This window comes from Vulpes lagopus, chromosome 14 (assembly GCF_018345385.1).
Source record: "Vulpes lagopus strain Blue_001 chromosome 14, ASM1834538v1, whole genome shotgun sequence".
Taxonomy (NCBI): Eukaryota; Metazoa; Chordata; class Mammalia; order Carnivora; family Canidae; genus Vulpes; species Vulpes lagopus.
In genome coordinates, this window is record NC_054837.1 from 10,819,093 (window position 1) to 10,845,514 (window position 26,422).

Below are 26,422 nucleotides of genomic sequence, written 5' to 3' on the forward strand. Positions count from 1 at the left end.
AATTAGGGAAGAAAGAGAAATAAAAGGCATCCATATTGAAGATGAAGAAGTAAAATCATCTCTGTCTGCAGATGATATGTCTTCTATGTAGAAAACCTTGAACAGTTAGATTTAATAAATGAATTCAGCAAAGTAGCAGAATCAAGGTCAATATACAAAAATCAGCTGCATTTCTATACAGTAACAATGAACAACGAACAATGTAATTCCCTAAAAAGGAAATTACAAAATAATTCCACTTACAAGAGCACCAGAAAGAATAAAACAATTAGGAACCAACTTAATCCAGAAGGTAAAAGATTTGTATGATAAAACCCCAGATTCATGGGTTGGAAGACTTAATACTATTGTGGTGTTATTACCCAAAGTAATCTACAGATTCAATGCAATTACTACCAATGTTCCAAGGACAATTTTATTTTTTTTTCAGAAATAGCAAAACCTTCCTAAAATCCATACGGAATCTCAAGCAACCCTGAATAGTCAAGACAATCTTAAAAAGGTAAGAACAAAGCTAGAGGACTCATACTTCCTGATTTCAAAATTTACTGCATAGCTCCAGTGATAAAAATAGTGTGGTACCAGCAGAGGCAAACCTATAGAATAGAGTAGAATAAAGAGACCAGAGACAAACCATTAGGTTTTAAATAGTCAAGGAAATAAGTGAATAAACTGTGTAATAGTCAAATGAATTGACAAAGGTGCCAACACCATTCAATGCGGAAAGGAGATTTTTCAATAAAATGAGGCTGAAGTGGTTACCCTCCTGGCAGCAGCTTCTGCTGAATCTAAACTGGCCTCAGCACACCTTAGGACAGGACAGGCAAACTTGAGGGCAAAAGCTAAGTCAAGCACTGACTTTGCTACTCTGGCATTGTCCCTGGGATTTAGGACCTCCAGATCTTGACTGTCTTAGTAGCTTTGAATTTGAACCTTAGCATCCCTACTCAGAGAGTCTAGCTCCAGACCACTGCTTTCTGTTTGGTCTCTGCCTCATTAGCCAACCAAGGGTTTTAAAAAATAGGGGTGAATACAGGGCTCAATTCAACGTGTTCTTTCTGCAATTTTGGCTCCTGCCAAATTGGTCTTAGCTGCCTAGGTTATTTCTCAATACTTTCAAATACACACACACACATATACACACAAACTATTTTTTTTTTTTATTTTTTTTCACACAAACTATTTTAAACAAAATAATAGTTCTCTGCAGTAAATTTTTGTATATTGACCTTGATTCTAGAGACTGATACTGTACCTAAACAGAAGTTCATATTTAGTTTTAATTACTGCTATATTTTTACTGACTAGTACATAATCATCCTGAGAAGAGAAAACGTCTTTTTATCTCCTGATTCTGCTTTAACATCCAGAGCACTATCTGGCACACACCTTAGTATGTATGTAACAAGTTACTTTTTATCAGGAAAAACTGCTAGAAAGCAAGCAAAGCACAGCACATAAAACATCACTTCCAAATCATTCAAGTCTGTCAGTTCCTCTGCCTCCACCGATCCCCACTTAAGACATGTACAATCTTTTCTTCTCTAGCCAAGCATTAGTGACCAAATCCCTCAATAAAACTGTGCATTCTTAATGCTTATTTGAGATTAAATTAGCTCAGGCAGTTCTAAAAGCTTTTTTTGTTGTTGTTTACTAAAACTATTTTGTACTAGATTAAGTGATTTCATTATCCTTTGGATTAACTAATCCAATTGTAGGTCTGGCATTTTATCAGAAAAAAAGATTTTTCATCCAAAGTAAAGCTCTCTTAAATTAACCTTTAGAGGCCCCTTGACTGTATTCAATTAAGTTTTTCCAGACAAGAAAACAATGGTACAGCAGAAGCTGCTGAATATAAGTTTTAGAAGAAAATATATACTGAAAGTAAAAATTATTTTCTTATTTTTCTTATCAATCTGATATTGTCAATCCCTAAACAAACAGCCAGAAGAACTGAAAGCAATTGCCTTTGGGAAGCAGAAATTACGAAGGTTATGAAATAGAACAATGGATCAGCACTTTTCCCTATAAGCACTTAAGAATTCTTAATGTTAGCTGCATATTTAAATTAAATTTAAAAGCATAACTGTAGAAAAAATAAAAACATAATGGGTACAAACTGAGGCACTAATTTAAAAAACAAGGAAGATTTAATCATTAAAGCAATAGTGCTGAAGGTTGTTTATGTGATGCCACGGACTCATGAGATGGCCTTAAGGCTGTCATTTATCCAGTGGAGCTTTTAGTCTCACATCTGTAAACCTGACAGTAAATAAGAATGCCAAGGTCCTTTCAACAGTAATGATTCTAGTATTCTAAGACTTCAGTAAATAATAAGTGGCAGGACACAATTTAAAAGAGAAAATGTATTTGTTAGATGAAAGGCAAACTCACAAGGGCTTATTTTGTAATGGATGGTTAATGAAGTTACAGTGATTAGCACAATTATTTTAGGATGACTCCTAAGAGAGTTAAAGGAAGATGATATGGTATTAGGGAATCTATCTCTGTTGATGAGACAGCTCCTACGACATAAAGCATGCATGGTCCAAGCATTAATGCTGCATTTGGGGCCTGAGAGAGCAGTATGTGCTGAGTGTCACGTAACAGTTCCTGCTCTTGTGAGCTAGTCAAGTGTCACAATCTGCCCTTTCCTGCGGATTCTGAGTAGTCAGAGACCAAAAAAATTGGTCCCAAACTGCTGCCTCCAAAGGATGGGTATGTTCATCCATATTTATAGCTAGATAAGGAAAAGGCTCTGGCGCTGCTTATGTGGCTCTTGACAAATTAAGAGCTCTATCAGATCTATCTTTCTGTTTAGAAAAAGATTATGCATTTCAGACTGTCCAGTTTTAACTCACAGACTTTGAAATCAAAGAACCAGCATCCTATCTATTTTTGAACAGCAAGAATAGAGATGTGTCTGCAGGAAACAAAAGCATGACAAACAAAAAAGCCATACGTATATATCATTACAAAAGTGTCCATAGGAAGCAAAGAAAGGGGAAATTGGGTTTGTAGCATAAGACTGTCTAGTGTCCAGAAAGGTTTTTCTTTCTGTATGTTAACTATTCCGTTTTCCATATTTCCTCCTGTACTCTAAGTACCCACTAAAGGAAAAAAACCTTGAAATTATTAATTGAAGTTTTTAAGTTTTTGAATTGATTTGTGTGTTTTTTTTTTTAAACAGTTGGAATACCTCTTAATAAATGTTTCCTTACAAAAGCAGCAATAGGTGCGGGATATCTGTGTAATGTCCACTTAAGACGGCAGAAAGATAAGAGGTATTCTTTGGTATGCCCATTTCTAAAAGTCTTAATGGGGGAACCATCTGGAACCAGCTACACAACAAAGCCTACGTTCACCTAAGCCTCAAGGGTTTTCTTGTGGGGATTCCCACACTGTAAACTAAGCAGCATGCATGGAGTTTGCAGGGAAAACCTCCAGGTCCCCCTGAAGGTTTCCTCAAAGCATCCCCAATTAGCCTCTCTTCTCATTCCCCCAGGTTTGTGTTTGTTTTTGTTTTTTGACCAATATGAAGTCCCTTAAAATCACAGAGCCAGAGAGTTTAGGTGGGAAGGAATTAAGAGCCACCGATTTAATGCTTGAATCCTCTCAATCAACTTGATTATTTAACTTTTTAATCAACTTTATACATGGCAAAGTTCTATAGCCAGCCTGGAAGTAATTTATAATTACCTCAAATTATTCAACTTACATAGCAGTCTGGGAAAATGTAGAATTTATATTACCAAACAGCACCCGATTACCATCAAAGAAAATAATAATTTAAAAATCTATTAAACTAGAAAATGTGCATGACTGCCTCAGTTACTCCTTCATTTCTACAGAAGAAAAAAGTAAGGCTCAAAGAAGCTAACTAATTTGCATGAAGTCACATAGTAGGGGCAGAGGTGACGCTCAAACTTACCTGACACATCCACGGTCTTAATCACTATTCTATGTGTGATTCTCAGTGTGATCTATGCATCACCTGCAGTATTTGTAAAAATGCAGATCCCAGGGTCTCATTTTATACCGTTAGAATTATAAATCTTTAGTTGTGGTTCTCAGGAATCTGCTTTTCCCCCACAATCTTCACAGGTTTTTACACACAGGGTTGAGAACCCCAGTTCTAAAAATGAACCTCTACTGTAGTCCATTACATTCAATACACAGGCTCAGACATTTATTAGCTTTGTCATGTCCTGGGCCTTATGGCAGATTGCTCATAGGCTAGAAAGGAAGACAGACATCCAAACAACAACTTCAGTACCCTTGTGATACATTCTGTAGAGTTTGGGAACACAGGGAAAATGAACTACAGATGTAAAGACCCCCAAAGAATATGCCCTAAAATATAGCAAACATTCTCCTGGATTGAAGTCAAGAAAGAACTTGGCTCCCTGGTTTCTGTGAGGAGGGAGTAGAGAAGAGCACATGTGAAGAATGAATCCCTGCAGCGGTGAAGCAGGTGCACAAACTATTTTGCATAGATGCTGTTCTCAAACCCGAAGGAACAGACACTCCCTAGACGGAAGGAGTGGAGTGAGGGGATGGTGAAGCATTCAGGATCAAGATGAAACTGAGGAGTTCATAAGAATGAGGAGTCAATAAGGCTACGTGCAAGGGTCAAATTGATCACAGGGGATCTTGTTCTCCATACTGAGGATCTTGGGCTATAACTGCATGGCAAAGAGGAAGTAGCTTCCAGATCACAATTTTATTTATTTATTTTTAAAGATTTTATTTATTTATTCATGAGATATATATAGAGAGAGGCAGAGACACAGACAGAGGGAGAAGCAGGCTCCATGCAGAAGCCCGATGTGGGACTCGATCCCGGGACTCCAGGATTGCACCCTGGGCTGAAGGTAGGAGCTGAACCGCTGAGCCACCCAGGCATCCCCAGATCATGATTTTAAACCTGTTTTGCAGCAGAGTAGAAGATGGACATGAGGATAAGGAAAATTACTTATGTACATGCAAAAACCTGTACACAGTGTTTATTGCAGCATAAATATAATAGTCAAAACAACCAAAACGTCCATCAATAGATGAACTGAAAATATGTGGTATAGCCAAACAATGGAATTATTATTTGGGCACAAAAAGGAATAAAGTACTGACAACACAGGCCACAGCATGGATGAACCTTGAAAACATAATGCTACATGAAACAGCCAGTCCACAAAAGCCCACATAAATGATTCCATTTATATGAAATGTCCAGGATAGGGATCCCTGGGTGGCACAGCGGTTTAGTGCCTGCCTTTGGCCCTGGGCGCAATCCTGGAGACCCGGGATCGAGTCCCACATCGGGCTCCCAGTGCATGGAGCCTGCTTCTCCCTCTGCCTGTGTCTCTGCCTCTCTTTCTCTTTCTCTCTCTGTGACTATCATAAATAAAAAAAAAAAAAAAAAAAAAAAAGAAAGAAAGAAAAGAAAAGAAAAGAAAAAAAGAAATGTCCAGGATAGGCAAATATATGGAGATACAAAGTTGGGTGCCTGGGTAGATCAGTGGTTGAGCGTCTGCCTTTGGCTAGGGCATGATCCTAGGGCCCGGGAATTGAGTCCCGCATCGGGCTCCCTGCACAGAGCCTGATACTCCCTCTGCCTGTGTCTGCCACTCTCTCTGTGTGTCTCTCATGAATAAAGAAATAAAACCTTAAAAAAAAAAAAAACACACAAAAAACCCCACAAAACTTCGTTCTCAGAGTTTTCATTACTAGTATATAGGAAATTCAAGTGATGGGGTGCCTGGTGGCTCAGGTAGTTAAGCATCCAACTCTTGATTTTGGGTCATGTCATGACTTCAGAGACATGAGTTTCATGTGGGCTCTCAATCATGTGATTGAGCCCACAGTGGACTCTGTGCTGGGCATAAAGCCTGCTTACGAATTTCTCTCTCCCTCTGCTCCTCCCCACCCAAACTCACTCTCTCTCTTAAAAAAACAAAAACAAAAACAAAAAGAAAGAAATGTAAGTGATTTTAGTATACTGACCTGTATCCTGCAATTTAGCTGAACGTTTATTAGCTCTAACAGTTTGTATGTTAATTCTTTAAGGTCTTCTAGACATAAATCATGTTATCTACAAACAGAGATGATTTTACTTATTCCTTTTCAATAACTTTTCTCTCTTGCCCAACTGTTCTAGCTAGAATTTCCAGAAAAAACACTGAATAGAAGGGGTAAGGGTGGTGGTACCTGGGTGGCTCACATGGTTAAGTGTCTCCCTTTGGCTCAGGTCATAAACCCAGAATCCTGGGATCAAGCCCCAAGTCAGGCTCTGCTCAGCAAGGAGCCTGCCTCTCCCTTTCTCTCTGCCTGCCCTTCCTCCTGCTTGTGTGAGCACACTCCCTCTTTCTGTCAAATAAATAATAAATATAATCTTTAAAAATAAAGGTGGTGAGGGGGACATCCTTTCTTGTTCCTGATCTTAGAGGGAAAGCTTCCAAAGTCTTTCACAATGAAGTATGCTACCAGCTGCAGGTTTTGTACAGATGCCCTTTAACAGACTGAGAAAGTTCCCTTCTATTCCTAATTGCTCAGTGTTTGTTTGTTTTTTCAAATCAGAAATGGGTATTTAATTTTGTCAAATATTCTTTCTATGCCTATTGACAAGTTTATCTTGTTTTTTTCCCTCTTTATTCTACTGAGATATATATTACACTGATTTATCATATCCTGAACCAACCTCGCATTCTTGGGATAAATCCCACTTGGCCATAGTATATGATTCTTTTTATCTGCTCCTGGATTGTTTGCCAGTATTTTGTTGAGAATTTTTGCATCATGAATATTAACACATGGTTTTCTTTTTTCTTCCTTTTAAATATTTTATTTATTTATTCATGAGAAACAGAAAGAGAGAGAGAGAGAGAGGCAGAGACACAGGCAGAGGGAGAAGCAGGCTCCATGTAGGGAGCCTGATGTGGGACTCGATCCTGGGACTCCAGGATCACGCCTTGGGCTGAAGGCAGGCGCTAAACCGCTGAGCTACCCAGGGATCCCCAACACATGGTTTTCTTATGACTTTCTTTCTGGCTTGGTTATCAGGGTAATATTGGCCTCACAGAATGAGGCAGTGTTCTCTCTTCTGTTTTTGGAAAAGTTTGAGAAAGACTGGTGTTAATTCTTCTAAACATCTGGCAGAATTCATCAATGAAGCTATCTGGTCATGGGCTTTTTTTTGTTGGAAGTGTTCTAATTATTAATTCAATCTCTTTTGTTGTTATAGATCTATTCAGATTTTCTTCTTGAGACTTTTTTTTAAAGATTTATTTATATGAAAGAGCACACACAAATGGGGGAAGGAGCAGAGGGGGAAGGAGAGAAACAAGTAGATTCTGCAGTGAGCACAGAACCCAACATGAGGCTTGATCCCAGGACTCTGAGACCATGACCTGAGTCAAAACCAAGAGTCAGACACCCAATTAGCTGAGCCACCCATGTACCCTCTTCTTAAGTGATTTTTGACAATGTGTTTCTAAGAATTTGTCCTTTCATATCTAGGTTATCCAATGTGTCACAGTGTGCAGCTGATCAGAGTATTTCCTTTTAAATATTCCTATGATTACTATTATTTACTAAGTAAATAAGTATTTCTTGTTTCTGTGAGGTCACTTGGGATATCCCCTCTTTTATTCCTGATTTTTAGCCAGCTATCTTTTTCCTTTGTCCATCTAGCTAAAGGTTTGTCAATTTGTTGATTTTTTAAGATAACCAATTTCTGGTTTCATTAATCTTCTTGCCTGTTTTGTCCGTTCTAATCTTATGTCTTTCCTTCTGATTGCTTCGGTTTGGTTTACTCTTTTTCTACTTTCTTAAAGTGAAAGGTCAGGTTATTGATTTGAGATGTTTCATTTTAAAGGTAGATGGCTATAAACTTCTCTCAGAGAGCTGCTCTCAGTGCCTCCTATAAGTTTCAGTATGTTGTGCTTCACTTTCACTCTCCTTATTTTCTATTTCCCTTGTGACTTATTCTCGCTCTCTCTTTTTAAAGATTTTATTTATTTATTCATGAGAGACACGAAGTGAGAGGCAGAGACACAGGCAGAGGGAGAAGGCGGCACCCTGTGGGGAGCCCAATGTGGGACTCGACCCCAGGATCCCAGGATCATGCCTCTGAGCCAAAGGCAGACGCTCAACCACTGAGCTACCCAGGTGCCCCTCTTGTGATTTATTCTTTGGCCCACTGGTTATTTAGAATTTAATTGTGTTTAATTTCCACTTAGTTGTGAATCTTCCTTCTGTTATACATTTCTAATTTTATTCCACTGTGGTCAGAAAAGATACTTGATTAATCTCTATCTTTGTTCAAATTTATTGAGACATTTTATGACCCAACATATATCCTATCCTGTAATGTTCTATGTGCACCTGAGAAGAATCTTTACTCTGTTGTGGTTGGGTAGGTCTAATTAGTTATACACACACACATACATACACGCACACAAATACTACCTAGTATCAAGTTCAAGTCTTGCATGATTGATTTTCTTGTTGATTTTCTATCTACTTATATCCTGATCATTTACCTTTTTTTTTGCTGTGTAATTTTTTATTGCAATAAAATATACATAAAATATATAACATAAAATTTATCATTTTAGCCATTAATAAAAATATTAAAGTAAAATAAATCTATTTTCATTCTTACTCCAGATGAGACCTCAATGAAGGCAGTTAACAGGACTTAATAAAAGTATTATAGAACAGCTGAATAAAAGTACTAGAAAGATTAGCTACTCTGGAAAGGTAAAAAACTGATGCCATCCAAGTGACACTTGGCCAAGTTTGGGATAGACTTTGTGTTGAATGTGTTCCTGAAATTCAGTACAGGATTTCTCCATTTAATGTGAGCCCTGGTATGGCCACTGCTCAAGTGGGACAAAGGAACCGATATGACTGATTACCTGATAGCCTTCTGTTTTCTTCTGACACCACTTTAGCAAAGCATTCCTCTTTGAACCTCCATATTCTCTCGCCAATGCTGACAGAGGGTCCTTCCTTTCTTCCCTACGTGAAAATAAGGAACTGAAAGTTAAAATATACTTTATTTGAGCACCATTATAAACCAGAAACCCCACAAGGGAGAGTGCTGGTTTGCATTTTTGAATAGGATAACTGCACACAGTAAGGCATCTAATAGCAAGATGTATCCTTTCATTCATTTGATTTTACTTGTCAATTTTTACAGGGCCCTCAGAGACCTACCACTGTTGGGGTTTCTGCTATCTGAAGGGAGGGACTCTTATTATCCACATGGAAACTGGCAAAGATTCAGTACAGTGAATCCACATCCACAATTGATGGAACACATTCCAGAATGCTCAAAAGGAGGAAAGATAACCTGACACAGCAGCATCTGAAAGCTGTCATGGCTGTCTTTCACTCAGTATCTTACCCTTCCATAATCTTTATGCTTTAGTTTTTTTTTTACTCATTTTTGTCTCCTTTTATGTCCTCAATCATTTCTGCTTTTTTTTTAAAAAGATTTTATTTATTTATTCATGAGAGATACAGCGAGAGAGAGAGAGGCAGAGACACAGGCAGAGGGAGAAGCAGGCTCCATGCAGGGAGCCCGACATGGGACTCAATCCCAGGTCTCCAGGATCACACCCCAGGCTGCAGGCAGCACTAAACCGCTGTGCTACCAGGGCTGCCCTCATTTCCGCTTTTTAAAAAACAAATCACTTTCTATAAATACAAAAGGCAAGATTACGCAAGGGGAAGGGTTATAAGGCATACTTCCTACCTTCAAGGTGCTTACATCTGGGGAAGGCAGATAAGACACAGATGGCAACAAACAACCATAAAACATCTCAAACGGGGGATCCCTGGGTGGCGCAGAGGGTTTGGTGCCTGCCTTTGGCCCAGGGCGCGATCCTGGAGACCCGGGATCGAATCCCACGTCGGGCTCCCGGTGCATGGAGCCTGCTTCTCCCTCTGCCTATGTCTCTGCCTCTCTCTCTCTCTCTGTGTGACTATCATAAATAAATAAATTTTTTTTAAAAAAAGAAAACCTTTAAAAAAAAAAAAACATCTCAAACGTGTTTATTGCTAAGTTATACACTGGGCAATGGGTAGTGAAAACACAGGGGCCCTGCCCCCTCAAAGAACTTCAGATTTTACTATAAGATAGATATACCACAGAAAAAGAAAAGAAAGGAAGGAAGGAAGGAAGGACCCAAAATGATTACTTATAACTCATTTCTTAAAATTCTAGGGTACTTTTGGGTACTATTCAATTTCCTCAGAGGCAGAACAAATATCTTGCTCTAGATGAGACAATGAAAGAGAAAAGATTTGTGATCACTTGTGTTGATGCAAAGAAGGTATATAACCCTGTATATCCTGAACCAAATCCTTCCTGTTGGTAAGCACTTCAGACTACCTGGAGTGAGAGTGCTTCTAAAATAACCTGCTCATTGACAAGTGGCATGCCCTTGAAAGCTTGGTGTATTTTTTAGGGATTACTTTATAAACAAAGCAGAGATTTTACCCCACACCCCATAAACTTAGTCCAATAACTGTCCTAAAGGTTCTTATGCTATAAGTAACTTAGTATTTTTAGCACTGATTTTGTCTGTATTCACCCTTCAAAGTTAGGAAATCAAAGAGTACAGCTTAGAACTGAAGCTTTTCCAATTGAGAGGTGCACTGAAGCAGCACCAGCTTGATTCATCTTAGAACCAGAAATAAAATACAAAAATTTCCAAAAACAGTTAAGACTGCTGCCCTGAAGAAATATACTTTAATGCTTGCATGCCAGCCCACCGGACTCCTGCTTTGGTTTAAAAGTTCAAAGAAGTTTGTTATAATACCACTGAACGTAGGAAAAGAGAATGAACATAAAGTTAAGAAATGTCAACAAACACAAAAAAGCGAGCCAAATAAATAAATAAATCTCCATCATGCTTAAAATAAAACTACTATAATCAGTGTGAAAGGTTTACTCTGGCTCACATCAGGTCTGTTTGTTTACAGAAACAGCTTAAAAAGCATCAAAGAATAATTCTATGGTCTATAATAGGAAGCTGCAGAAAAAGAGCCTCTCAGAGCTGGAAGGTCATCTCTTATAACTTTTCATTGTAAGATGAAGACACCTTCCAGGAGATGCCTTGTTGGAAGTCAAAGCTTCTGAGTAGGGAAGCCAGGAAGAGTGGGTGCCCTTTCCACAGGCACACTGTAGGTAGCCTACCATCCAGGACAGACACAAGCACAGAGAGCGCTCTCCCTACATCAGCCTGGACAGAGCGACAGCCACCCTCATCACTGTACACCTACTTGCTCTGATGGTGCACTGTTTATGGGACCACTATTTCTAAGAGGCTGGGCCTCTAGAGGCAGGGCTCAAAACGTAAGTATATACTTTGAGTTTGAGAGGCCAACTATTCCATTTTATCCTCATACCTCTAAGTCAATATAAAGCTAAATTAGTTTTGAAACTCACTCCTATCCCTCCTTCTTCTCAATATAACTCAACAGTTTTCCTCATCCCTATATACAATATATGCTGTGTTTCTTAAATGTTTTTTTCCCTCTAAATGATAATGACTTCTTAGTCCCAAATGACTTCTGACATATGAGAAATATGAATAAAATATACTATTACATTTTCAGATATTGTTTACCAGTGATCAATGTGGCGTCATGTTCTCAGCTTCCAGTCTAAAACAATTAGAGTCCCCTTTGGTAGTTCTTCTTTCATTCCTTTTCTAGAAATCTATTGCCAAAATCAATCATCTCTCCCTTTGAAAAGGCTCCTGAGTCTCACGCTCCCTTCACTATTTCCACTGCTATCATCAAGATCCAGACTTGGGGGCAGCCCCGGTGGCGCAGCAGTTTAGTGCCGCCTGCAGCCCAGGGCATGATCCTGGAGATCCGGGATCGAGTCCCACAAGAGGCTCCCTGCATTGGAGCCTGCTTCTCCCTCTGCCTGTGTCTCTGCTACTCTCTCTCTCTTTGCATCTCTATGAATAAATAAATAAAATCTTAAAAAAAATCCAGACTTGGTAACTTTGTCCAGGAACATCACGTTATTTTAGTTGTGTTCCCCAACTTTTGTCCACAACAGAAGAATCCTTGAATCACCTTCTCATGTTGATTTACTAATCCCACTTCATAGCTACTACCATATCCAAGTGACTTAAATGGTTCTATGCCTAGTTATACCCTACTGTCAATCTTTTCTTCTGCAGCCCCTGGATGTGGTAGGTCCACACCTTTCTCTGGCCTTCTGTACCCATCCTTTGTGCATCTGCATTTGCAGTACCACCTATCCACAGCTCCCCCAACCCTCAGTTACTCACCCTTCTGTACTTTGGCTCCAATCACCAACCCGTCCTCCCCACCCAGACACCACTCCTCTCAGAAGCCTTCCCTAACCCTCCACCCAAGCCCAGTACTCCGATTCTACAAAACTTACTTTTGGGGAAAGGAACCATCTTTTTCATGTTACCTTGCTTTTTATTATACCATCTTACCCAATTCTGGGCATAGAAGAATAAAACATTTAATAACACACAAAGAAAAGAAAAATCAGTGCTTGATTGCCATTATTTACAACCTGATCATTAATCTCCAAAGGCCAAGAGAGGTAAGCATGAAATGCATCAGTATTAACTGTTCGCTACCTTATCCGACTTCGGGTGGTAGGGGTAACAGATGCCGTGGGAGAAGACGACAGGGAAAGCTGTGGAGATGTGGTTCCCATAGCCATAAGAGAGGCTGGTGATGCTCCTTCAGGTGCAGAGATGTCTCGTTTCATCTCTTCACTACTTCGTCGAGACACTGATTGTGAGAAATAGTCATTATGCATTTTGTATAAATGCAGAAAAACATTTACTTTTATAAAACACTTTTAAATTGAGTTCTTGAGACATTTTCTTCAGTAGATTCCAAAATGAGCAGAAATTATAATACAGCAGGAAAAACTAACATTTTCTTTATCATACATACTGGTAACCTTGAAAGGATTTATTTCTTTCACTAAGAAAACTGTAAAAAAGGTACAGCAGTTGAGATATGCACTGAACTGTACATACCCTGAGTGTGATTTCTATAGAATCTAGAAGATATAGCAGAGGAAATTCAGAGTGAAAAATAATCAACTCAAGGGGCACCCAGGTGGCTCAGTTGGTTAAGCGTCTAACACTTGATTTCAGCTCAGGTAATGATCTCACGGTTGTGAGATGGAGCCCCATGCCAGGCCTGCTCAGCGGAGAGTCTGCTTGAGTTTCTCTCTCTGCCCCTCCCCACTCCTCGCTCATGCATACTCTCTCTCTCTGAAATAAAAACAAATCAATCTTTTAAAAAAGAAAAATAATCAACTCAAGAGCTAAAGAGGGAAGAAAAATTAAGTAAGTCTAAAGAGAATGTGTCTGGGGATGCCGGGTGGCTCAGTGGTTGACGATCTGCCTTTGGCTCAGGTCATGATCCTGGGGTCCTGGATCAAGTTCTGCAGCAGGCTCCCTGCAGGCAGCCTGCTTCTCTCTCTATGTCTCTGCCTCTCTCTGTGTGTCCCTCATGAATAAATAAAACCTTTAAAACAGATAGATAGATAGATAGATAGATAGATAGACAGACAGACAGACACAGATAGGAAGTGTTTGGTACCATTACTAAAACTTCTAGAAGAGTTTTTCTAAAGGAAATTCCAGATAAAAAGTCATCACCTGAGATGGTCTTGGCACTTTCCATGGCAGGTACTCTTGGCAGAGAAGCAGGTCGGCTGGTTGAAGAGGTTCGTAATAGATGCTCTGCACAAAATGGTCAAAAAAAAAAAAAAAAAAAAGAGAGAGAGAGAGACACTGAACCAAGGTAACAAAGGTAGCAAGAAAGTGAGCTCTTCTCTTCCTCCTTCCCCCTCCTAGGCTCATCCTTCTTTCTCAGTCCAGGGTACTTTAACAATTCCCCACAGAGTCCACATCTACAAAAGAGCTTCTGTAGACAAGGACTGTGGGAAAACATTTCATTTATGTTCCGATTCTGGAGATGAGATTTGACATAGATGAATGTTTCTAAATCACCAACTGCTACTTTTTGACACAATTCAAAACCAAAATTCAAGATCCCCTACTGTATGTTGATCTAAAAGTACAAACTAAATCAAAGCCTTGCCCTTCTGTGCCTACCAACAGTGGGGAAGCCATACATATACACCACCAGAGAAAAATCAGGAAAGGACAATTAGAATAAGAATGACAAGGATTATCAAACCGCAGGGCGAAGCCATTCATATGGATTTCAGTCAGCAGGGAGGCCTTCAACACGATGTTAAGCTGGGCTTTACTAGTAGAGAGGAGTGGGAATGGTATTTCAGGGCTAGACAACAACAAACAAACGTATAAGGTGAGTTACAAAACAATAAAATGCCAGTGTAGCCTCAACGTGGGCCATATGGAAATCAGAGAGGGTGGCAGGAAAAGGGACTCTGAAGGGCAGATGAGGCTAACAAGAGCCTTGGTTACCTGGTATGTGGACTTTGGTCTGAGGCAACAAGGAAGCCCCAGATGGTTCTGTGAGTGAGGGAAGGACACAGATAGGTACTGCCTCTACTGCCCAAATTGCAGCTGTGCTCTCTTCCACTCTTCCCATGCTCTCTAGACATAAGCAGCCTTCCTTGGTAGTTTCTGGAGTTCCTCACTCATTGGCACAAGCTGCTCCCCTGCTTCCTATCCTCCTCTTCCATACCCTCTGTAGGCCAGCTACCTTCATCACCCTTCTGGTCTAGCTTCCTAGGGCTCCAAGCCTAACAAGGCCAAGCACCAGGACAGATGGACTAGATGTGCTTTGCCTGGTTGCCATGTGCTAAGGATGTGTGATTAGCCTGAGGGAGAAAAACCATCTCTTAAATTTACTGAAGACTATTAGCTTCACTGACCAAGAGTGGCCCCACAGCAAACATATGTTAACAGGTTATTCACCACTTCTTTTTAAGAACTAATTTAAAAAATAGCTCCTCTCAAATATCATGATGTTAAAAATAATGGCATATGACATCTTTCAAGGATAGTGCATTTATTATTCCAAAATCTATTTTCTAAGTATATGAAGAACATTTGGTTGTCATCACACACAACTTTGGGAAGGATGAACTTACTTTCTTAAGGAAGATAGGACTTACACAGCCTAGATTCACTACATCTTTCCAAACATGAGCAAACATCACCTCTGTGTGAAGAGCCCATAAGCAAGCACCAATCAGAATTGTGAACCCCGTGAGCAACTGGCATTCATCCTCACAGGGAGAGCATATTATGCACAAAGTCTGACAGACAAAACAAAATTAGTAGAACACGGAAATAGTAGGAAACAGAAGTCAACATTTTTAATCAAAATTTCCATTTTACAATTATGCACCCAGTCATTTCCCTAAAATCTTCATTTCCCAAAGAACACAGCAAATAAAGAAAGTGAAAACAAATGTGGCAAGCAGGAGAGATTTTATTTTATAGTAACAAAGTCTATTCTACTGTCATATGGAGCTTTTCTTGTCTTTAATCCATTCACTAAACAAATATCATTTGGCCGTCCACTACTCGCTAGGCACTGGGCTTGGTGAAAAGGTCAGAGGAAGGAGGCAAGAAACTTACCCTTATGGAACTTACAATCTAGAACAGAAACCAGGCATTAAAAAAAAAAAAAATCATTACAAGTGAGGGATGCTAGGAAAGAACAAGTGCATGGGGCTCTGGAAACACAACAGGGGACGTGACCTGCTCTTGGGGGGAGGTCCGGAAAAGCCTCCTCAGGAAACGACATCTTGGTTCAGATGAGAAGGGTAATTAATAGCTTTTACACAGGCAAAGGAGAGGTTGGAGGGGAGAGTGTGTTCCCAGCTAAGTGCTCAGCACACACCAGAACAACTCCAGGGCATCAATGTTCAGAGGATAGGGGAAAAGAGCAGCAGATGAGGCAGCAAAGGCAGGCTGGGAGGATCAGAGCAGGCAAAGGAAAGTATGCAGGCAATGCAGGCCAAATTAAGGAGTTTGGACTGTACCCTGTTGGCAATGGGGAGCCAATGAAGGTTTTATTAGGGGAGCATCTCTGTGGCTGCCTGCAGTGGAGTAAAGAAGCCACACTGCATGCAAGATGGTATGTTAGCCTGTACAGAGGTGAGGAAGGCTTTGGGTTTGGGTGGTACCAGGGAGGGATGGAGAGAAGTAAACAGATTCAAGGGCTCTTTGATGAAGCAGAATTAACAGACTTGCTGACCAATGAGATATGAAAGTGACAAAGAGGTGCCAGGTACAATGATAAGAAAGGCAAAGAGTATTATGGGAAAAGAGATGAGAGCAAGCTGAATTTGAGAACCCTTTGAGATATGCAGGGGAAGACGCAGAGCAAGCAATTACAAGAGGTTCAGAAGAAAAGTCAGAGGGGATGTGATATTTTGGAAATTATCAGCATGTAGCTGATGGGGTGAGAATGAACTTGATGACATGGAGGCTATGGTAACCTTGATTAGAGCAATTTCATACACTGGTGGGGACAAAAGTAAGGTGAAAATATGTTGAGGAGCTAGTGTCAGAGAGGAAGAAGACAAGCTGCACAAGAGTAAGAAAGAATACAGTAGTTGCAGGAGGTAAGGAAGGGAGAGAATTCTTTTTCTTAACCTAGCAGAGATGTGAGTATTGTTTAAAAAGATTTTAAACAATACTCACATTTATTTGACAGAGAAAGAGCACAAGCAAGAGGAGGGTCAGAAGGAGAAGCAGACTCCCCAGGCTCATACCAGGACCCTGGGATCACGACCTCAGCCAAAGGCATAAGTTTAACCAACTGAGCCACCCAGGTGCCCCAGATGTGAGCATTTTTAAATGACAGTGGGAGGGAGCCAGTAGACAGGGTAAGGTTGAAGATCTAGGAGAAGGGGATCATAGCCCGAGGCTAACACCATCTGTGACAGCCTATGGGGACAAGATCAAGGCCTCAGAGAAAGGGATAAACCTACAGAAATGTTCTGCTCACTTCTGACAGACAGGCAGCAGTAACAGAAGCATACTGGGTCTGCTATTTAATTCTCTCTTATTTTAGAAATCACATATATAAACAGGTACAAGCAGTTGTCCCTTTATTATTTCCCAAAACAAATTTAAAGGCAAAATAGTGGGCTTTAAAATAGGAGCCTAAAAAATAAATGAAATGAAATGAAATGAAATGAAATGAAATAAAATAAAATAAAATAAAATAAAATAAAATAGGAGCCTAAAGAGCCAACTTCTCCTCAGACTAGTTCCAAATGGATGGATGCTCCTGCCAAAAACGAGTATAAAATCTGAAAAAAATCGAAAATCAACCACTTCAAGGTACTGAAGAGAATCCAAAAGCAGGCAGAAAAGGAAAAGAGTAAACACTGGGAAGAATGAAAGAACACAGGTAATTTCCCAGATTATGGCTATAGGCATGAGTACAGGCTCCGGGTAAGGCCATACAGGGGGGCTGGTAGGAAGCCCACAACTGCTTTGAGAAGCAGAAGACAGATCTCAGGACAAACAAAACTGCTGAAAAGGGAGAAGAGCAGGGTGACAGCAGAAAGAATCACAAATTCTGTATATAGACTGCCCAAATCTCTCACTGACCTCTGAAAACTACAAGCACTCAGATTCCAAGGAGCTGAATTAAGGGCAAAATAACTCAACAGGTATTTAAGATGAAGAAAAAGAGGTGGGATGGAGTTTGAGGCGAGCCAAGGTAACTGCTGGCTATCAAAAACCAATTTTCTGCAGAGGAACAAAACAGAAAACAATCTCTACAACATGTGATTCACACCAGCCAGAATCCAATTCAAAACTACTAGACATACAAAGAAAGACAAAAAAGCAACCCAGAGTCAAAACAAATAGAAACCTACCCAAAGATGACCCATGTTGGAATGAATGAGCAAAAGAGAATTTTAAAGATGCTTAAATAAGCAAATGAGACGTCTCAGCTGAAAGAGTTGCAAGAGTGTGAAAAGGGCGCTCCCTGAGATGCAATATGTAAAGGCAGCCAAAAGCTGAACTTGGAGTGGACACTGAGAACACTCATTCCAAACACCAGCCCTCTCTAAACACAAGGATCAGTGGAACAGTCGGAAGTCTTCTGTGCACTAAGGAGCAGAGCAACTTAATAAACTGCTGTGCACTAAGGAGGAGAGCAACTTAATAAACTGAAATCCAGCTCAGCTCCTGAACAGATCAAATCAAAATCCCACACTAAAAACCTACCGGAAGGAGGGGCCCATGTCAAGACATAAAGCCAATCTACTACTCTCTACAAGATGTTCAGCTTTCAACAAAGGCATCCAAAATACACAAAAAGCAAGGAAAAAACAGTATATTGAGTTCACCATGTCAAGGCACAAAGTAATCAATAAAACCAGACTCAGACATGGCAGAGATGTAGGGCCTTTAAAGTCTATGATGAATATGTTAGCCTCTGATAGAAATAGTAGACAGACATACAAGATTAATTAGGCTTTCCTATTTGATCTCTGCTTAGAGTTTCCACCTCTCTGCTGAAATTAGACAAATAAAACTGTGAGAACCACGTCTCTGATTCTCAACTGAAGGCAAATTTGCCAATATGCCATTGTCTTCAGGCATTTTTCATTGTCATACCTGGGGCAGTAAGGTGCTTACCATCTAGTGGGTAAAGGCCAGGGAGGCTGCTGAACACCCTACAATGCACAGAACACAATGAATTTTACTAAGATACAAATTTTTTTTAAAAAAGTCAACCAGAATTGGGGGATGAGGGGATGAAATGCAGACGGGACAAAATTAATCTAATTGTATTACAAAAGCACGATATAACCATACTGAGAGAGCAGTGAAAAAGGGGGCTGACTTAAGTAGAAAAAAGGTGTTTTGACAGGATACTTTAAGGGTAAACACAAAATGAATTGTACTCACTGTATTCCCTAGATCTGCTTTTCACAGGGGTATGGTATAGCAACTTTGAAACTACTAGGTATGTATAGGAGGTTCAACAAATAAGTTAGTATATTATAGACAATGAGAGCTGGGCTTCCATTGTCAGGAGAAAAAAGATACAAATAAGGAACGGGAAAAGGTCAGAATGCACCCGTTGGTGCTGACCCAGAGTCAGAGGCATCTGCATAGTCATGGGTTTTCATAGATATAGAAATAACACTTACTTGTGTGTATGTATGCATGCGCTGGTATACATACAAAGTTTTCCTAGCTTTATCCAGAGAAGGAATGGAGGCAGTGAAACCTCAGGAGCAATGAGCATCTAGCACTCAGATCTTGTTTTCTAAATACTATTCTCTAATAAAAGTAACCAAGGCTCTTTGGAGAATTGGTTGATTCTAGATCTGGTGCAGGAAAAAGAACAAATCTGGATCACCTTGTGGGTACCTAAAAGTAAGAAAGTGCTTTTGGAGGGTAGGGGGGTGCATCAAAAGAGCAAAGAGTCAAATGTGAAAGAGTTCCAAATGGCTCCCAGGCTGGAATAATTTGAGCAACAAAGAAAGTAATAGTAAGAGATTACAACCCAAAGAATAAAATAAATACCCACGGGCTTATACTAATACAAGTAAATGTTATAAATAAACAGTAAGTATAATAATATAAATAATTTCCCACAGAAAGAATGAGAAAACAGAAAATCACTGGAACGGAACACCACAGTAATAACTCCTGCAGGCAAAATACACAAACAGATGCTAAAATCAGTGAGAGAAAGTGTAAAGAGGAATAGGATATTTATTAATTACTAGTAGACAATCATTTTAACCAAGTGATCACGGCCAACATGGCCAGTAATAATATGTATTGACTCATGTGCCCCTGATATGGTACCTGAGAAGGGCACCTCACTTCTGACACAGCTGTTTTCCCAAAAGCCCATAACCTCAACCCAACCAAGGGAAAATACCACAAAAACGCATAGTGAGAGATATTCTAAAAAAGTAACTGGCCAGTATTTTTCAAAAGTGTCAAAGTCATGAAGGCAGAGACTGATAAACCGGTAGGGGCTTTAGTAGGCAGTAAGACAACTAAAAGCCAAGTGGGGCCCAGGATTTGATCCTGGAATTTAAAAAAGACATCAGTAGAAAACCTGGTGAAATCCAAACAATGTCTGTAGTTCAGTTAATGGTATGTTAACAATGTTTGTTTGTTTGTTTGTTTTAATTATTTATTTATTTATTTATGATAGTCACAGAGAGAGAGAGAGGCAGAGACACAGGCAGAGGGAGAAGCAGGCTCCATGCACCGGGAGCCCGACGTGGGATTCGATCCTGGGTCTCCAGGATCGTGCCCTGGGCCAAAGGCAGGCGCCAAACCGCTGCGCCACCCAGGGATCCCTGTTAACAATGTTTGTGATTTCTTATTTTTGTAACTGCCCTATGGCTGTGTAGGATGTTCATGTAAGGGAAGCTAGGGAAAGGTGTAAGAGGGCACTTTAATATTTTTGCAACTCTTCTGTAAGACTGAACTTACCTCAAGAGTTTAAAGACTGAGAGAGCACCTTAAATAAATATTGCAATGCATGCTCAAGTGCATCAACTGCGATTTACCTTGAGAAGCATTTAAAAAAACTAGATGGACTGAAAGGATAGAGGGATGGATAAACATGGTTAACTCAAATACAGCAAAATGCTATAGAATCTAAACAGTAGGATGTGGATACCCACCATAAAGTTTCTTCCAACTTTCCTTTATGTTTGAAAGTTTCAGTAATAGTATGTTGGGAAAAAAATAGGAGCTTAGATACTCTAGTTTATCAAGACAAATATCAAAACCACAGAGAAAAAAAGGAAAGGGTTAGGGAGAGGGGAAGGTTTAGAAGTGAACGGGTAGACATTCATTAGACTATAAATACAAAAGAGTAGGATTTCTATCTGAATTTCTCCTAGGAATTTCCCCACTAGGGTGGGATCTAGGGCTGGGCTAGAATTTGACTTAGATCTGCCCTCTGGAGAATGAAAATTGCTGTGAAACTTTTTTAAATAGAAAGCTATTTTTCTTTTACTTAACTTAGGCTATAACATTTAACAAAGATTTGGCTTTCTAGTGAAACCTTCTTTATATCACATTATACGCACCTAATATTACCATAAACCAATGTCTTCAAAATACTGTGTTTTTAAAACTTTTTACATCTCTGGTCTCAAGTAATACAATTTAGATGATAAGAATATTAATTTATTTTTTTTTAAAGATTTCACTTATTTATTTGAGAAAGAACGAGCAGTTCGGTGTGTGGGGGGGGGGATGGTGAGCAGGAAGAGAGGGCAGAGGGAAAAGGGGGAGAAGAAGCAGACTCCCCACTGAGCAGGGAGCCTGACTCGGGGCTCGATCCCAGGACCCTATGATCATGACCTGAGCTGAAGGCAGAGGCTTACCCATCTGAGCCACCCAGGTGCCCCAAGAGTATGAATTTCTTTACAAAACATAAATACACTTGAATTAATCAACTTTCTCAGATAACCAAGTGTCTGAGCCACAACACAAATAGGACAAAGTCACCCTAAAACAGGGCAAAAACCCAGGCTCACCAACCATCTGCAACATCCAGCTGAGGTCTCTGCTTAACACTCTACTCTGGACCCTATAAGATCACACTGTGCAAGGGATCAGTAAAGACTTTTTCAATCACCTGTATCCATGTAGCTAGCAGGCAGATCTATCCTTTCCTGTTTATTAGGTCACAAAAACTAATTCATATCCTATCTACAAAGCGTCACTGAGGTGGCACAATCATGACCCTAAGCCAATAATACCAACAAAAGAGCATCTGATCAGTTCATTTATAGTAAGATTCCTCTGCTCTGAAATATTTTCCTGTAACTGACATATAAAGCATGATGCTAAAATAGAACAAAAAACCCCTATGCCTATTATAATATACTTAACTGGAAAAAACACCAAATTCTCTCATTTAAGTGTAGAACAAAAGGCAGCCCCTTTTAAATTTTCAGTAATGAAGCCACTGTAACTTTCAAAATAAAAATTATAGACTCTTCCTCGATTAACGCCATGGTAAAAGAAACAATCAAGGAAGCATTTTCAAGAAGGCCTGAAAATCCTACTCTCTTTTCACAGTTTAGATAACCATGGTGGTTTTTTCCAACCAAGAATCACTTGGTTGTTCTTAGTTACATAAGTTGTTTCTTTCTCTAATGACTGTTTAAAATAAAAAAATCACACTATCAACAAATTCTCAGACAAAAATTCACTTAAGTGTTTCCTGCTCTCTCCTGTATTTGCACTGCTTCAGCGAAGACCCACGAAGGCATAATGGACTGAAGTAGAGAAGCAGACCAGCATTAACACACCCCCAAGAGCATTATCATTTGGTACATTACCAGATAAGAAAACAAGGGGAGCCAGGGAAAGGTTTCATTCAGCAGAGCCCCAGAAAAAACATTTACTGTGTCAAAAACCTTGTCACACTGATCTTCCACACTTCCAAATCCATACCCACAAAACCAAGGTAATAGGAAAAATTAAATAGTAATCTTTGCCCAGTTTCCCCAATTTGTCCTTTTTAAAGAATTACTTGGGATGCTTCTGAAAATGAAGTTTCTAAGCTCCCTTTCCTAGAGTCTTTGGCAATAGACCTGAGGTGAAGCCCAGGATTCCCTATTTTAAGAAATGACTCAGTTACGTCACACACACACACACACACACACACACACACACACACACACACACACATTAATTTGATCATGGGGGGAAAAAACCCCAAAAATTTGCAGTATAAGGTCTAAGATAAAGAAGGGAGTTTAGGACGATTCCAAGGTTTCTGGAAGATAAAACTGCCATTAACTGAGATGGAGAAGACAAATTACAGGTAGGACAAGTTTAGAAAATGCAGAAATCTTCTGGACACACTCAGTCTGAGATAATTCGACATCCAGATAGAGCTGTCGAGTAGGCCACTGTGTATATGAGTCTACAGGAGAGAAAGAGGCTAGAGATATCAGTTTGGCAATAACAGTTAAAGCCATGAGAAAGAATATAGTAACAGAGTGAGTGCAGACAGAGAAGGGAGGTCCTGGGACTGAGCTCAGAGGTACACCACCATTTACAGGTCAGGTATGGGGATCAAGCCCAGGAGATGGAGGAACAGCCAGGGAGGGATGGAGAATACACAGAGTGTGGCTTTGTGGCAATCGAGATGAAAACATCCCAGAAGAGGGAGTGTTCAACAGGGCCACATGCTGCCTATAGTTCACAGCAGACAAGGACTGAGAGCTAGATTAGTGTACAACATCACTGATAACCTCCATCAGAAGCATCTCTGGTGGAATGGTGGGGGTAAGAGTCTGACTGCAGGGTTTAAGACCTGGGAAGAGAGGGATTTAAGAAGTTTGTGACTATTTCCAATTCACAGGCAAGGAGACAGTCTCAAGGGACAGGACGTACGAGGTCAGTGATATACACACCCGACACAATCTAGTGAACCTACATAATCCTTAATGGATCCATCTGGGAAGCAAGAGAGGGAATGCAGTCAAGATTTAAAGAGAGACTTGACACCTTCCACTATTTTTTCCTTTAACAAGAGCACCTTCTGAGGGGAGAAAAGACCTCAAGTCATGAATGACGAATGTTCTAGAACCAAGAAGTAGGGGTAGAAGGCAAGACCTTGTGCAGGGAAGGTAGCAGCAGCACTGTCTTGTGTACCATTATCCCTCAATGTGTACACTCATCTGAGTATGAGGTATACCTGTGAATGGCAGGTAAGGGGCCAGTCCCACTGCCAAACTGAATACCTCTTACACAGGTGCTCCCTGGAGCCCACAGAACATCCTCTAGGTTATTTAAGGGACTAATTCTCATAAGTCTGCTTATTTCTTCCCCATACCCGCTAAAACCTCGCAGTCACACGCATCAAGGCTAACTGCCATAACCAAAAAAATGCACAGAGCAACACAAGGAGGTGACCAGTCTACATCAACTGAGAGGAGCCCCAGGCTCCTGAGGGGCATACATTTCTGTTAACCACGTCCACACCTACCCCAAATTAAGCGTGCACTTCACAGCACCATGCCCCAATGCCACAAACCATTTTTCTAGTGTACTTCAGCACCATGCAGGAAGAGGCAATATGGAGTCAGAGAAGGAACTCTGACCTTGAAAGGGAGGAGACATGGGTTCTGGTGCTGGCTGGCTCTACCATAAAAGCTGTGTGAAAATGGCCAAGCCCCTTTTATAAGTACGTAAAAGAATGGACCTCATCTGTACTTCGTGTTTCAGAGTTCCGGTGTCCTCTTATGGACAATAATACAGAGCACAGAGGTTAAAAGAATGGGCTTTGGAGTCAGGCTGCCTGGGTCTACTGTTCATTAACTATTTTATTTAACTTTCTAAAATCTCATTTTTAGTATCTATAAGATGTGGATAACAGTACATACCCCATGAAGAACTATGAAAATAAAGTGCCTAGTAATGGTGTGCACTCTCCACTACCTATCATAATAGTATGAGAAAGCTGTCTTCCAAGATGCATTCAATAACTAACTCCCTATCTGCAAAAAAGACATATTATTAGTAATCTTCTGATAAAGATGTATACCAGATCAGCTGAAGTCATGTCAAGAACAAAGAAAATCACAATTTAGTTAGTAAAAAAAGCCAGAAGATTCAAAAAATTAATAGCAGAAGTGAAATACGGTGACATATGAGGTATACCTTGAACAGGGATCTCCCCATAGTTTGGTCTCTTATCTGACAGCGCTGTCAGAGGTTTGGATGTAGATATAGGTCCACTTATGGAATGTCTCTGAAATCATAAGATACACAGTGTCAATGTTAGGATAAATCTAGAGCTGGGACCCACAAATAAAGTCAGTGTTGCAGAGAGTAATATTTAGTTATGAATCTGCATCATTCTTTCCATACTATTATAGTAAGACTAAAACACACACACACACACAGAGGGATATAATGTGATCAATATACTATTTTAAAAATTCATACAGAAATATCCCCCTGTGCCCATTACTCAGTTCTCCCCAACGGTAACGTTTATACCACACTATCACAACTAGGATACTGACACTGATACAGTCAAGACACAGAACAAGGATGGCCCTTTAATAATTACACCTTCCCCCCCCTTTCCCAATTCCAGAGCACTGACCCCTGGCAACCACTGGTATTCTGAGTGTGATCTCATTATTTTGTTTAAAGAGAATTCTTGGGACACCTGGGTGGCTCAGTCAGTTGAGCATCTGCCTTTGGCTCGGATCATGATCTCAGGGGTCCTGGGATCAAGCCCTGCCTTGGGCTCCCTGCACAGTGGGGAGCCTGTTTCTCCCTCTCCCTCTGCCTGCCACTCTGCCTGCTTGTGCTCTCTGTCTGTGAGAAAGAAAAAAGAAAAGAATATAAAAGAAAATAATTTGAAAAAAAGAGAATTCTTAACTATTATGCACCAATTGGTGAAATACGGAAGTGTTCCTACTAAAAGGGACCCAGTACAACCTATCATCTAATTCAGTGCCACTACGATGGCTTTGCCACTGGCTTCCTCATCTCCGGTCGGATACATGCATCCTCTGCATGCAGCCACAAGTATCTGCCACAAATACTTAAAATCTCTCAGTTCCTTGGCTTCTTCTCCTGCCACCTCTATGTAATGCTCAAATACCACTAAACTATTCACTTCCACACAGACCATGGTGTTTACCATCACTGTCCTTTCTGTCACGCTTATTTTCCCAGCTTTTCCCTAGCCCTTTTTTATCTAGTGAACCTCGAACTACTCATTTCATATTCCCAGCAAAAAAGTGCAAGGTTCAGCCTCTTCATATCCTTACCAACACTTAAAGACTGCCTTTAATTTTAGCCATCCTAAAAGGTACATAGTGGGATCTTACTGTGAATCTAATTTTTCCTTCCCCAGCAACTAATGATGTTGAGCATCTTTTCATGTGTTTACTGGCCATTTGTGCATCTTCTCCTAGGAAGGGACTTTTAGGGGTGCCGGGGTGGCTCAGTCAGTTAAGTGTCTGCCTTCAGCTGGGGTCATGATCCCAGGGTCCTGGGATTGAATCCCACATCATGAGGGGGTCCCCCTTCTCATCGGGGAGCCTGCTTCTCTCTCTCTCTCTGCCCCTCCCCCTGCTTGTGCTCTCTTATTTTCCCTCAAACAGATAAAAAAAAAATCTTAAAAAAAAATGAAAAACTCTAAAAATCTTTTTGTTCACTATTTATTGGTTTGTCTTCAATCAAGAAGATGAAGACATCTTCTTGGAATACAGTGTTTTGACAGATAAGTGTACTGTGATTGTATTCTTCTGAGTCTAGAACTTATCTTTCATTTTCTTAATGTCTCTCAGAGAAGTTTCAAATTTTGATGCCCATTTATTAATTGTCTTTCATGGCTCCTTTTTTTTGTGTCCTAAATAGAAATCTTGGCCTTCTTGAATGATTTTCTCTAATGTTTTCATCTA

At 40.1% G+C, this 26,422-nt stretch overlaps 1 protein-coding gene across 8 annotated transcripts in view; it reads right to left on the reverse strand.

The window, feature by feature from the left end:
- Positions 1-26,422, reverse strand: part of SPECC1L (sperm antigen with calponin homology and coiled-coil domains 1 like) — a 128,927-nt gene that overhangs the window by 24,146 nt on the left and 78,359 nt on the right. For all 8 annotated transcript variants that reach the window (XM_041728793.1, XM_041728792.1, XM_041728787.1 and 5 more), the window contains 4 exons: positions 24,660-24,750; positions 13,683-13,766; positions 12,642-12,798; positions 8,919-9,021 (listed from right to left, as the gene is read on the reverse strand). In XM_041728793.1, coding sequence (XP_041584727.1) covers positions 8,919-9,021; positions 12,642-12,798; positions 13,683-13,766; positions 24,660-24,750 — 435 coding nt within the window. The remainder of the gene's footprint in view (positions 1-8,918; positions 9,022-12,641; positions 12,799-13,682; positions 13,767-24,659; positions 24,751-26,422) is intronic.